At 40.2% G+C, this 14,304-nt stretch overlaps 2 protein-coding genes across 2 annotated transcripts; one reads left to right on the forward strand and one right to left on the reverse strand.

The window, feature by feature from the left end:
• Positions 1-2,785: 2,785 nt before the first annotated feature.
• Positions 2,786-7,206, reverse strand: LOC147322651 (uncharacterized). Its single transcript, XM_086307210.1, has 5 exons — positions 7,051-7,206; positions 5,735-5,741; positions 5,542-5,645; positions 3,972-4,568; positions 2,786-3,620 (listed from the first exon to the last, which is right to left on the reverse strand). The coding sequence occupies exons 1-5, from the start codon at positions 7,090-7,092 to the stop codon at positions 2,943-2,945; spliced, it is 1,428 nt and encodes a 475-aa protein (XP_086163336.1). The 5' UTR covers positions 7,093-7,206; the 3' UTR covers positions 2,786-2,942.
• A 1,370-nt stretch (positions 7,207-8,576) lies between these two features.
• Positions 8,577-10,231, forward strand: LOC147322652 (uncharacterized). The gene has a single exon (XM_086307086.1). The coding sequence runs from the start codon at positions 8,978-8,980 to the stop codon at positions 10,229-10,231; it is 1,254 nt and encodes a 417-aa protein (XP_086163212.1). The 5' UTR covers positions 8,577-8,977.
• Positions 10,232-14,304: the final 4,073 nt, after the last annotated feature.

Consider the following 14,304-nt stretch of genomic DNA (forward strand, 5'->3'; position numbering starts at 1 on the left):
AGGAAAAACTCAATGCATCATGGGAATCCCCGGCAGGCTACATCTATTGCAGCATAACTAAGGGAGGATTCAGGGTCACCTGGTCCAGCCCTAAATATATACTTTACCAAAGAGGAAAGTTTTAAGCCTAATCTTGAAATCTTGTCTTCTGAATCCAAACTGGAAGCTGGTTCCACAGAAGAGGGGCCTGAAAACTGAATGTGTTCACTGACCGGTGTTGCCAGCTTTGGTGGCTCGTCTCCCGCTCGAAGAGGACCAAAAAGAGAACAATACAGTGTTCAGCTGCCTGGCTGTGCTCTACACACACAGCCCTGCTCTGGTACAGTAAAAACCACATTTACATTTGTTTACATTTCCAATGTAGAGGATGAGTTTAGATCACTGTGGTCCAAGCTTGTCGTCAGTTATAGAAACTGGATGTTGCACAGGAAAGTGTGTTTCCTTACATTTATTTTGTGTTGACAGAAGTCTTTGATTCATATTGATTATTAAAGCGGGCTTTAACCTGTGGAGAAACACGTGTGCTCTTGCTCCTTCAAACGGTTTTCTTCAGAGATTTCTCACTGTTTGTACACATGCTGAGTGGCTAGTTTTGAAAACACTTACTTTACCTTTACTACTCTGCTCAGAAATGCAACCTGTGACCTTACACAGCCCAAAAACTTATCCTAAAACATAAATTAACAAGGACAGAAGCTTTTTACAAATGCTTCAACAGTGTAATTCTAACAAGGTATGCAATACATCTAATGTCAGTTCAGAGGTATGAAGTGATGACACTTTGACATCACTGAATAAAAGCAGTCTTGTCATAATAAGCTTTGCTGTGGACAGTTGGCGCGTTAAACTTTTTCTTATAAATAAAAAAGGTAATCAGATGTTAAGTTTGTTCAGTTTTAGTTGTTCTCATCGTGTTGCTCCTCAGATCTCCCGTTGTCCCTGAGCCTGACTAAAGCTCGGCAGCTTGTTTTCAGGGCATGGCAATGCAGATATGAGCTAAATGTGACACAGCAAAGAAAAATCAGAATCAAGAAACCCTGAGCTGACTTTCATGGCTGCAGACGTGACATTAAGAGCCTCACAGATCAAAAAAGTATGGGATTTAAACTGCTTCTAGACCTGCACACGTCTGTTTCCAGGGCAGGATACCCATATGGAAAAGATATATATAAATCTTATAAAGTTTGTATCTGTCTTGTGTGAAACTTGTATGAAAAGCATATAAGTGTGAAAACAGATATAAGATCCCTTGAAAAATTATATAATGAAACTTGTATGTTTTGGATACTTACTAAAACAATGTATGAAAGTAATGCGAAAGTGGCCACTTTCATGAGTAAATCATGTAAGCCTTATATGATTTACTCATGAAAGTGGCCACTTTCATGCCCAGTAATCAGTAATTACAAGTTTTTACTATTTCTTTTCCGTATGGGTATCCATTCCAGTGCAGCAGAAGGAGCGGTCAGTGTGGACCTCGGTGCTGTACAGGACCTCCTGGAGCTGCTTGTCTCCTGGCATCTGGGCTTTCACTCGTATCTGAAGGACAAAATAGGAAAATCAAGTTGCTCTCACTGTCACCTGATTTCCACAGACTGCCATCTGACCACATCCCTGCAGTTGGATCCCACCGCCGTACCTCTAGGATGGGTCTTCTTGGTGTCAACCCAAACCACCCTCTCCTTCAGCTCTGAGCTGAATATATACACATGATTGCTTCTTAAAAAACAAACAAAAACAAAAAAACGTCCCCACACGGAGTGAGACTCAGTCTTGGATGCCCAGATCAGCCAGTGTGGTGTCCAAGAAAGGGAAGGGTTGGTTTGCCAAGTTGGGCTGTACCTCGATGGGCAGTGTCACCAACATGGGGATATCCTGCTCCGGTCTGACGCGCAACATCTTGTTGTGGGACCCCGGGAGCTTCCTGTCTGCCGATCCGCCTCTTCGTCGGCCTGCTCCACAGTCGCCGCCTCCTCCAGAGAGCGTTTTGTGTCGTCTGCTGCCAGCTTGACTTGCTGATCTTTATCTCAGGAGGCAGTGGGTTTTTACCCTCTCCCCCTTTGATCCTGTGCGTTATCGTTTAAAACTCGCTATCTGCATCTTTTGGCTCCAGCACGTCTTTATTGTTAGAGTTGTTGCTTGCTGTGTTCTTCTGCGGGGTGCTGATGATTCATTGTTCTGCTTCTTCTGATGGTAAACGCCTCTGGAAAGCCTGAATATGTGAGCGCGTCTGATTCATACAGAGTTCTGCTCTGCCCCCCCGGACTGATATATGCAGCCAGTGTGAATGTGTGTTATGTATCACTCACATGTTAGGTTCATTAGACTGACACAAGGGTGATGCACGGATGTTGGTGTTTTTAGGGCCAAGTGTGAAAGTGGAAGAAAGACAAATTCTTTTGAAATGTTAAAAGAATGTTGGAAATTTGATCAGAATACAGTAAAAATGAGAGAAACAGATATTTTTCTCAGATCATTGTGTTAAATTGTCATAATCGCCGTGTTCTCTTTAAGACTATCAGCTCTACTCTAAACAACCCTGAAAGCCTCTGCTGACACATGTCATCAGTTCCTTTCTTTCTTTGTAAACAAGGTCGAGTCTGTCAGGTCAGCAATAGTACTTCCTACAGATGACCCATCAGTGTTTATTCCATGACTGTAAACATGTTTCCATTTGTCACTTCAGTCTTTACTCTGAAATACAGGAAATGACATCATGGCTCAAAATCTTTGTCGTTCAAACAATTCTTTATTTAACATTTTTTTAACTTTATTTAACAAAATACATTCAATAAAAACTTAAACAACAGAAAACTGATTTTTAATCCAACCACTGAAAAAAAAAGGTAACGACTGAACACAAACAGAAGAACAATTTATAAAGATTAACATGGAACTACAGGAAGTTTGATTCACAGCCTCATTTGAACTTTAACTTAAACTTAAGGAGAGCCGACCTGAGCTCTGTGGAGCCTGATCTCCAGGGTTTTAAGTTGGACTCTGAAACCAGAGGATGTTTCTCTCTCTTCAGATTCACTCTGATCCTGTGATGGGAACGATTTCAGCCCTGCGTGATCGCGCTGATGTTTGCACAGAGCAGATGATGAAGTGAATGTTTTGGCACATTGGTAACAGTGAAACAGTTTATTAGTAACGTGGGATCGTTTGTGTGCAGAGTATGAACTGAGATTACTGAAGCTCTTGTCACACTGCTCACAGCTGTAGTTTCCTTCCATGTGTGTACGTTCATGCTCGTTACGACTACCTGAATGTGAGAAGCTTTTGTCACAGTGTCTGCACTTGTATGGTTTCGCTCCTGTGTGGACTCGTTTGTGTCTTTTAAGGTGACCTGCAGTGGTGAAGGATGACCCACACTGATCACAGAGGTGCTTTTTGACCCCACTGTGAAAGAGTTCATGTTGTTTTAACTCAGCTGATGTGGGGAAGCTTCTCCCACATTCTTTGCAGTATTTCAGTTTGTCTCCAGTGTGTTTACGTTGATGTATTTTTAGGCTGGCTTGGTGACTGAAAGTTTTTCCACAGATGTCACAACGAAAGTCTTTCCCACCACCACAGCGATGACAGGGTTGAGAAGTGGATCCATCTGTGTCGCTCTGCTTCTAAACAAAGACACAAAGACAGTGTAAGTCAGTCCTTCAACACTTTTATCCTGAAAGTCGCCTGAAATAAAGAGCATCTCTGCAGACGTCCAATTACATTTTACTGTTTCGATTAACACACTCAGTTTACTGGGCTACAATAACTACAATACTACCACCATAATACTACAGCAATACTTATTTAATATTACAGTAACATCTGACTTACACTTAAATGAAATGAAAACCTGAATAATGGCTCAGAGCTACTCTTCGGTGCAGTAGAAGTGCTAACATGCTAACACAATTTAATGAGCAGACTTGTTCCAAACAGTCAGACTGAACTTACAAGAATAAAATAAAAATACAAACCTCACAGTAACTGCACTTGTAGAGTCTCTTTCTGGTGTGGATCTGTTGGTGTTTTCTCAGGTACTGTGGAGTTTTAAAAGTCTTCTCACACAGGTCACATTGATAAGGTCTCTCCTCAGTGTGGGTAAACATGTGGTGTTGTAACTGTGCGTCTGTTGTAAAGTATTTACCACACTGATCACACCAGTACACATCTTCTCCGGAGTGAATGCGTAGGTGTATATTTCGGCTCCATAGCTGGCTGAAGGTTTTTCCACAGATGTCACAGCTGTATGCCTTAACTCCAGAGTGGGTAACTAGATGTCTCTGCAAGTGGCTACTTCGAGTAAAAGCTCTGCCACACTGATCACAGCTGTAAGCTTTAACTCCACTGTGGACGACTTGGTGTCTTTTCAGGGAATTCTTCCAGGAAAACGACTTTCCACACAAGTCACAGCTGAACGGTCTCTCTCCAGTGTGGATGAGCTGATGTTGTTTTAGTTTAAACTTCCAGGTAAAATCCTTCCCACACTCGTCACAGGTGTATTTTTTCTCTCTCTTGCTTCTTTGAGGTTTGTCGGCCTCCTGAGAGCGCTGACTTCTCGGTCCACGTTGGTCCTGCAGTGACAGAGATACAGAGTCAGTGAGTGAAATGCAGTCATTGAACAAACTGAAGCTTCAAACTCCCTCCATTAACACTAGTTTTAAACCTGAAGGTGGAGTGTGGCACCAAACACCACCAGAACCTGAACGACTGCAGGTGCTGATAAGTTGCGGTCGCGGTATTTCAACATCTAGTTAGCAATACAGAAGACGAGCGAGAATAAATGGAGTAATATTTTTTATGTGGCAGGTAATTTCAAATGCAGCGATTCTATCAGCCCAACAAACATCAGTAAACACACAAACTGTTTGTGTGCAGTTTGTCTCACAATGTGATGTAAAGACTGCAGCAAAATCCTCTGCAGGTTAGTGCAGGATAAGCAGGCAAGTTTACTGTAATGTGATGGATTTAAGTAAAGAACAGTGTGTGACTGGTGCACAGTGACTGTGGTGCTCATGTCAGAGTTAGATTACATCAAGTGTAGCAGAGATTAACTTAAACTTAAGCTCATGATGCTGACATTCATTCACTGAGCTCCACCCACATACCAACAGTTTAGTGTCTAATATAAAGACAGTGTACTGTCAGTGTAGAGAAAGGAAATCAGCCAGGACAACTCATGAAACATCTGCAGACATCTGGATGAATTCACAGAGAGCAGCAGGTCAGCTGATCACAGCCTGTACATTAAAAAAAATCTACTGGAGCTCTCAATAGAAATGATTGTGAGCTGTGACCCTTTTCCCCACACTGAGCCACTACAGCTGATTTTAGGGTTGAATCCTGCTGAATCCCACTTTAACATCTTCCTGCTCATTTTGATGTTTAGAGGCAACGTCACCGTCTAAGATGTAGGCATTGTATACATTGTATACATTATTTCTACATTACATTAATATTGCACAAGGTTCATTTAGTTTAGCATAAAATATATATATCAGTACTTCAGCTTTTAATGGAGTATTTCTTAACACTAGTATCTGTCACCTTCTGTGTTGAGCTCATTGTTTTCTCTGCAGTGGCTGAGCTGAGTCCAAGTAGCTGAAATTTCCTCTGCTGCTCCGTCAGACTCTTCTCCTCCTCCTGATCAGCTGGGACAGAAAACAGAACTTTGTTAAGCTCCACACTGCACTGAAGAGTCAAAGTGTCTCATATGTTCATCTGAGAACACACAGAACACATTTTAGCTTCCCTGGGTGGACAACTTGTTTGAAACAAACACAAAAGGTTTGAGCACCGATACCAAATTCAGCAGTATGGCACACCAGTACCAGGAGAGCAATTCCTCTTTAAAATATGCCCTGGCCAAGAAAAAACCCGACAATATACGTGTGCCGTGAGAAATGATAGATAGATAGATAGATAGATAGATAGATAGATAGATAAATTTTATCTATCTATCTATCTATTTCAAACATGCAAATATAATTGAAATAACAACAGAAAAAAATAAAAATAACAAAACTTAAAAATCATCAAGTTTTCATGTAAATATCTATGTCTACAGAATGTGTGTGCTCGAAAAGGAGTAGGATGAAGTTTTCTTGTTCCTACCCCCTTATTTCAAATTTCATTGCTTACAAATCCATATCCAGGATTCAACATTATTTGATCATATATTTAACTATGTACAAGTCTAACACATTGAACATACACAAATAAAACCATTTTCAGCACATAAACCAGAACAACAACAAACTACATTTTTTACATAAACTAATCACTCTGTTTATAACAGCCGCTTAATCTCTGAGTTTATTTTCTATCTATGTGACAAAAACCTTAATGAAGACTTAAGGTTGGGTTACTCCGGCCTTGATTTATAAAAAATGAGGACACAATGAGACAACTCAGTCACTGAGAGGAAGATTTCCTATATTCATGCAATTTATTATTTTTGAACAATCCTGTGAATTTTTGTATTGATGTACTTGTCTTGATTTCATCTGTATATCCGAGTGGGTGTAGAAATCTGAGCCATCATCTGAGTAAGCCTCATCACAACTTTGCGCTGATAAAGGCAGCTGTGTTTTAGCCTGGAACACATTTATTTTTACATTTCTCATAAATGTATTTCATTATAGCACTTTTACCGCCAACATGTTGGGTCTTTTGGAGCCGGAAGTGACCTTATATGGAAGAAGGGTGGCGCTAGCTAGCTTAGTTAGCAAGCTGCATTCATAAGCTGTGCAGGTGCCACAGAGATGCTAAGTAGCCTTAATAACAGGCTAATAAAACAACAGAAACTCTGATTACAATGAGCTCATTTAAAAGCTTTCTTCTAATAAATTCTTTTCTTCTCTGTGTTTCACAACCTTTTGCTGATATCTTTCTGTAAATTAGTTTAAAGCAGCTTGAGTCAATTTAGTCAGATTTTTTTTTCCAACTTGTTCACAAAAACTTGAGAAGAGACACCGAGGAGAGCAACAGAAAGCCTCATTCAGGAGCTAAACTCAAGATTAACTAGACTCGGATTAATATTAGCTCGGTGCTTACCTTTAAATCAGTCTTGACAATAATCGGAGGGAAAAACGCCATAAAGCGGGAACTCGGCTTCTTCTTCTTCTGCTCTTGTATTTTTTGGCGGTTAAAGCTTTAAGGCGCATTACCGCCACCTGCTGGACTGGACTTTTCATGTCCCAAACATTATCAATTGGGCACAAATTTGTTGGAGTTTCTGTTAATAAAAAAGATGGAATTCAAGGATCTTGTTATTTGGTTTGTTTGTTTTCACCATTTACTCTACAATTTTCTGCCAGTGTATAGCAAACCCCACAGCTCAAATCAATGAAGAATTTAGTATTTTTAACATATTGCTTAAACTGGAACCAGCAGCTATATAGGCCTAATTTTTAATCCAAACATGTGATAGAGGTTTACCACCAGGAGAAGCAGACTGTAAATAAAAGACTGTGCTACTGAAAACTGTTAGTCTGACTTTGGATTGTAAATATGTTTCCATTTGTCACTTCTGTATTTGTATATGGCTCAAACTATTTGTTATGAAAGCAAAACAAACAAACTGATGTTGTATAAATTGATTCAGGATTATTTACTTCGAGTCCAGAAATCATAGCTGTCTCATCAGATCCAGTTGTGACATTAGCTATAGTTTCCGCGGAGGGTACTTGGTTCTGTATGACAGCACAGCTTTTAGGTTGAATTCAAGCGCTTGAGTACAGCCTGATAATTAGAGGCCTGCAAACTGTTTGCTGATGAACTTTGGAAGTAAAAGTACAGACAGCTATAGAAGACACAGGACACGAGATGGGTTCATTATTTCTTTTGAGTTCCATGTAACAATCCGTAACTCTGTAATTAATGAATGTGCCATTTAATCTTGGCTGCAGCCAAGATTAAATGGCACATTCATTAAATGGCTAAAATGGGTTGGCTGCCGTTCAGCATTTAGCACAAGTCAGCTTTTGATCAGAAAGTTTTCTGGTTTGATCCCTGGCTGCTCCAGTCTGCAGGCGAAATATCCTTGGACAAGATTGTAATCCCAAGCTGCTTTCTGATGCATCCATTGGAGTGTGAATGCTTTATAGAGTTTGTGAAACAGTTGTACGTGTGGTCAGATTGTTTTGTATTTGTGTGTGGATTGAAGCACATGTCTGAGAGCACATCAATCACTGCACATATTTTTTAAAATCTTAGTTTAAATAAAGTTTTTGATTATTTATTATAAAAAAGAGATGATATATATATAATGCAGTGGGCACTCCACCAGCTAACATGTCAGTTAATTTGACACATTGATTTATTTATCATTTCTTTTTCTCTCTCAGCTTTTCAGCTCCATATTTTTTGCCATTTCTTCCACACTCAACTCTGTTCTACAAGGTGAGCCCACAGTTAATGTAGGAGAGGGCAGGTGGCATTAAGAGATTTGATTGGGCAATCTAGGGCCCAGTTAGTTCTTCCTTTTGGTGAAAGCTGGGCTCTTCAGTTCAGCATGGCACAGCTCCAAAGATTCTGCAACATCAAACCCTCTGTCTGCTAATGTTACATCACCTGGGCTGAGGCAGTCCAGGTAATTGCAACAGTTTCTTGAAATTAGTTAATTCAGATATAAACAGAGTGACAGTTTACAGATTCAAACATGTCTCAGAGAAAACAGAAAAAAAACAGTAAAGCCCAACTCTCCTCTTTGTGATCAGGAAGACAAAATTCAACTTCCTGATCAAGTAGACAAATCATTCAACCAGCTTCTAGAAAAGGAAGATATTCAAAAGTTGAAAGAAATGGAACTCCTAGACAGGGAAGAAACTTTGAGCTCCAAGCAAAGCTTGATAAAGCACTAGAAAAACTAGTGCTGAAGGACAAAAAGAATCAGGAGCTGCAAGTAAAGCTTGATGAAAGACCGCACACAAATGAAGAGTTTCTTCAAGAAAAAAGGCTACAGGAGATAAAACAGAAGGAAATGGATTTCAAGCTCCAGGACCTGGAGAAACACAACAAAGGCTTGCAAATCAAGCTTAATGAAGCTCTGCAAAAAATGAAAGAACTCCTCCAAGAAAAACAACAACAGGACATGAAGCAGTGCAAACTCCAAGGCATGGAGGAAAAATACAAAGCGCTTCAGGTAAAGCTTGATAAAACACTGAACAAAAATAAAGAGTTGCTTCAAGAACAAAAGCAACAAGAAATTAAACAGAAACAAACGGACTGCAAGCTTGAAGACGTGCAGGAAAAATACACAGCGCTGAAAATGAAACTTGATAAAGCACTGCAAAGAAATAAAGATTTCCTTCAAGAGAAAGAACAGCAAGACATGAAACAGAAACATCTGGATTGCAAACTTCAGAACATCGAGAAACACAACGAAGGCTCGCAAGTAATGCTTGATGAAGCTCTGCAAAAGAATAAAGAAATCCTTGAAGAGAAAGAAAAACTGGACCAGAGAGACACGCAGTGCCAACTCCAAGGTGTGCAGGAACAATACGGAGCGCTGCAGGTAAAGCTTGATGAAACACTGCACAAATATCAAGAGCTGCTTCAAGACCAAGAACAACAGGAAATAAAGCAGAAAGAAGACAAAGAAATTCTCCAGGACTTTGAGAGGAAAAACCAAAACCTGCAAGAACTTTATAACAAACTGAACTACAAAACACCTGAACTGGAAGAGGAAAAGGAAAAACTGCAAAACCAATGCTCAGAGATGCAGAGTAAGCTCAATGACATGCTGAGAAAAAACACAGAAGTCGAGGAACTTTCAGACAACGTGAAGTGCAAAAACACTGAGATACAGGTGCTAAAGCAACAACTAGAGAAAACAAACGAAGACCTGCAGTGTTCACTTCAAGAAATCGAGAGCAGAAGTCAGCAGTTGGAAGACACACACAACAAATTACAACAGAGTTATACAGAGCTGCACGAGGCAAAGCTAATGCAGGAGGCAACATCTAAAGAAATGAAAGAAAGGCTCAAAGACAAACAAGCCAAATTAGAAGAAGTGGAGAAAACATGCAAGAGACTTGAGCAGGAGAATGCAGAAACAATCGATCAGTTGAGAACCCTCATCCTAGAGAAAAAAGTGCTCGTGGAAAAGCTCATGGAAAAGAAGAAAAAACGCTTCTGCTTCTTCTGGAGGAGGGACACTCCTGCTTTTTCTACTTTTTCTACTTTTTCTACTGCTAATGTCACCTCGTCTTCCTCCACCTCTGTTCCATCTTAATTTTCACCTCTCCTCTCTCTTTCTCTCCCTTTCTCTCCTGACACCTCTCCCTCCCCTGTCTCCCTTTAACTCCTATCACCTGTCCCATCTCCCCCCCCCCCCCCCCCCCCCCCCCCCTCTCTCTTTTCACCCTCACCCACCAACCAGTCCCGACAGTTGACTGCCTCCTCTAGAGCCTGGTTCTGTCATAGGTTTCTTCCTTTAAAGGGAGTTTTTCCTATCCACTGTCGCACCTAGTGCTTGCTCAGAGGGGATTGTTGGGGTTTTCTCTCCTCTATCTCTTTCCTCCTTTCTATCCCTTTCCTTTACCTTCTTCTTTAAAACCCCTCCCCCCTTTCTATTTCCTCAATAATTTAATAATAAACACAATTGGCAAAATTTTAAAAAGTCAGATCAATGTCTTCATTCAAGAATGAATTGTCTTTGTCACGGGGTCATGTGTATTTTGTGTTTTCCTCGGGCTGGTGATCCTTGCAGTTGTTGAGCCCAAGAGTCCAGATTTTTAGTGTTTTAATCACATTTAGTGTTACATTTTAGATCACAACAAAAGGATATCCACAATTTAGGATTCAGGCATTTGTCTTTTTCAATATCATAATCATTCTATGATTGAGTCGGTTACAGAAGCAGCAGTTAGCAGCAATAACTTCAATTCATCAACATTTGCAAGCATTTCTTTATACACAGCATTTCTGTCAGGTTGAGGTCTGGACTTCCATGCAGTAGATTTGCTGCTGTGCTTGGGCTCATTATCCTGTTGCATGGCCTAATTTAGGAGAAGCTTTAGCTGTTGGACAGACGGCCTCACATTTGACTCTAGAAAACTTTGGCATACAGAGGAGTTCGTGGACTGCAAGGTGCTTATTGCTTGTGTCTGCAGAACAAGCTCAAATCACCACAATTGAACCAGCGTACTTGACAGTGGATTTGAGGTGTTTGTGCTGTGTTTGATTTTTGCTGAAGTTACTGCTGTGCATTATGACCAAACCTCCACTTTAGTCTCATCTTTTAAAAATATGTTGCTCCAGAAGCTTTCAAGGGCAAATTTGCAAACCTCAACTGAGTTGTTGTGTTCTCTTTAGAGACAAGAAGCTTTCTCCTGGCGGCCCTTCCAGACCAACCATACTTGTTTTGTCTTTTTCTAATTAAACTGTCTTGAACATTAACATGCTGTTTAAGGCCTGTAGAGGCTCAGATGCAGCTCTTGGGTATTGTGCAGTTTCTGTGAGCACTGAACAGTCTTTGTGGTGGATCTGAATGCTCCAGACTAGCAAACTTGCTCATGGTCAGTTAATCAAGTGCATAGAGCCCTGTGATGAATTTTCACATTTACTCTGTGAATCTTCATTCTTCTAGCTAGTCTTTACTCTTCTAGAAGCTTTCTTTGCTCAGACGTCTGCAGCATTGAATCTATGTCTTCTCCACTGCTATTCCAAACAAGGTGCTGATGCAGGGGTCATTAGCACAGTAAGATTTAAGTGCACAAAATGTTCACATCATAATAGTAATAATAATTAGAGGAGAGTATTATGTAGTCCAAGAAGTGTGTGGAGAAGTTTTCAGTGCAGAGGAGGGAACCATGGTGTTCAGGAGCCAAACTGCTTTGGGGGAAAATGCTATTGCACAATCTTGCCGACCTGCTCCTGATGACGCAGTCGTCTTCTGGAGGGAAGTGTGGTAAACAGTTGATGGGAAGGGTGATGCGGGTCAGCCATGATGCTAGTGGCTTTCCCAGTGAGGTGTAAATATCCTGTAGACTGGGTAGAGAGCTGCCAATAACACGCTGTGCGGTCCACACAATCCTCTGGAGGGCTCTGCGATTGGACGCATGACAGTTTTCATACCAGACTGTGATGCAGCGGGTTAGGATGCTCTGCATGGTACCTCTGTAGAAAGTATTAAAGATGGGTTTGGGGATGTGCACCTTCTTCAGTCGTCTCTTAAAATGCAGTCGCTGCTGAGCTCTTTTAGTCACTGATTTGGTGTTGCTGGTCCAGGACAGGTCCAGGGGCGGATCTAGAGAAATTTTTCCAGGCTGGCATGGAAATCAAATGGGGTGGCAAAATCAAAGCCTTGTTTTAAAGACATATGCAGGTGTTACATATGATTAATATACATTAAGCATATGTTTCATATAAATATGGTCTATAACTTAATTATTTTCTATAGCCCACATAATTAAACATTTCAGTTACATAAAATGTGTGTACTGTATAGCCTGTATAATAAATAAATATGTAACCAATAAGTATAAAATCCAGAAAGCTACACAACACTGGGCGGGGGCTCATTTCCAAACACAAGTCTAACTTAAGTTTCATACTGTTTTTGTTAGAAAAAAATCAAATTGTACTGACTACTACTACTGCCAGAAAGCTGCACTGTCACAAACAATTATTGAAACCTCATTTTTCATGATTTGTTGGGTCAATATTCTGAGGTCCAAAATATAATTGGCCATTTTTGGCTGCTTTTGATTGTTGTTGTTTTTTTACCTTGTCTTTCTTGGTATCATTCTTTTCAGCACAACCTCACACGTCCAAATTTACAGTTATTAAAACAACTGGTCTGAAATCACACAAACACATAAAACCCTAGTAGTAGTTATATTTTCTCTTTACTATAAAAACCACAGACATGTTTAGTAAATTATTTTCATAACTTGAAATGCAAATATAAGTGGTAATTATTTTAAATTAAAATTAAACAAAAATTTTGTAAATAATAAAGTTATATACAACTATTCATCTAAAAATGCAGGCAATGCATCTGGGGTTCTTATTTTTATTTTTTTGCACAGCCATTTTAAAAATACTACAACAATCAGGTGTCACAATAAGACGCCCCACAAATTATTTGTGCCAGTAAAAAAAAAAAAATGTCAACCACAAGACAGAGAAGAACATCACAGGGAGAAACCCTGCAGGCCTGACAGCAGGTGTATCGCTCATTCTGTTTTCCACCTGGAGACAGGGTTCACATGGCATTCTGCCTGTGTAACTTGTGTAACTACACAAGTTAACACAATTCAATACAATTCAATTTTATTTATATAGCGCCAAATCACAACAAAAGTCGCCTCAAGGTGCTTCATAGATACAGAGAACAACCCAACAATCATATGACCCCCTATGAGCAAGCACTTGGGCGACAGTGGGAAGGAAAAACTCCCTTTTAACAGGAAGAAACCTCCAGCAGAACCAGGCTCAGGGAGGGGCGGGGCCATCTGCTGCAACCGGTTGGGGTAAGAGAAGGAAGACAGGATAAAGACATGCTGTGGAAGAGAGACAGAGGTTAATAACAGATATGATTCAATGCAGAGAGGTCTGTTAACTCATACTGAGTGAGAAAGGTGACTGGAAAGGAAAAACTCAATGCATCATGGGAATCCCCGGCAGCCTACATCTATTGCAGCATAACTAAGGGAGGATTCAAGGTCACCTGGTCCAGCCCTAAATATATACTTTACCAAAGAGGAACGTTTTAAGCCTAATCTTGAAAGTAGAGATAGTGTCTGTCTCCCGAATCCAAACTGGAAGCTGGTTCCACAGAAGAGGGGCTGTAGTCGCAAATTTTGAAGCCATCCTGATAATCTTCTTCCACCAACGATGTGGAGATCCAACCCTTTTAGATCAAATTAAAATCAAGACACTCAAAAAGATGCTCTGTAAAAGAGTAGAAAAAATAGATACAGACATGTGCTGCATGAAAGACGTTAGGGAAGGTTAGTTAGCTGGAGAGCGAGTTATGCAGGAGAACTCTCAGCAGCATTAACTGCCCTGTTACTGCACCACCTTAATAAACCATGGTGAAGCAAAATGTCTTGTGCTTAAGACTCTACATGAAAGTTAAAATATATATGTTCAGTGCACATAGATATATAGTGTATAGTTATACATATCACACAAAAATCCACCACATCCCCCCTTGTGGTACCTGGAGGTACCACCTAAAAAGACCCAATGACTAAAGAAGAACAAAAATCGTGAAAACGAATGCGTGCGCTGTTTTTTTGCTAACATACTTTAAAGCAAGCTCTAAATAGAATATAAGAATTTGTATAAAGATCCCAC

The sequence above is a fragment of the Aulonocara sp. 'chitande type north' Nkhata Bay genome, linkage group LG9 (genome assembly GCF_057382095.1).
Source record: "Aulonocara sp. 'chitande type north' Nkhata Bay isolate Kocher_YH1m ecotype deep benthic linkage group LG9, A_spYH_male_GT1.1, whole genome shotgun sequence".
Lineage (NCBI taxonomy): Eukaryota > Metazoa > Chordata > Actinopteri > Cichliformes > Cichlidae > Aulonocara > Aulonocara sp. 'chitande type north' Nkhata Bay.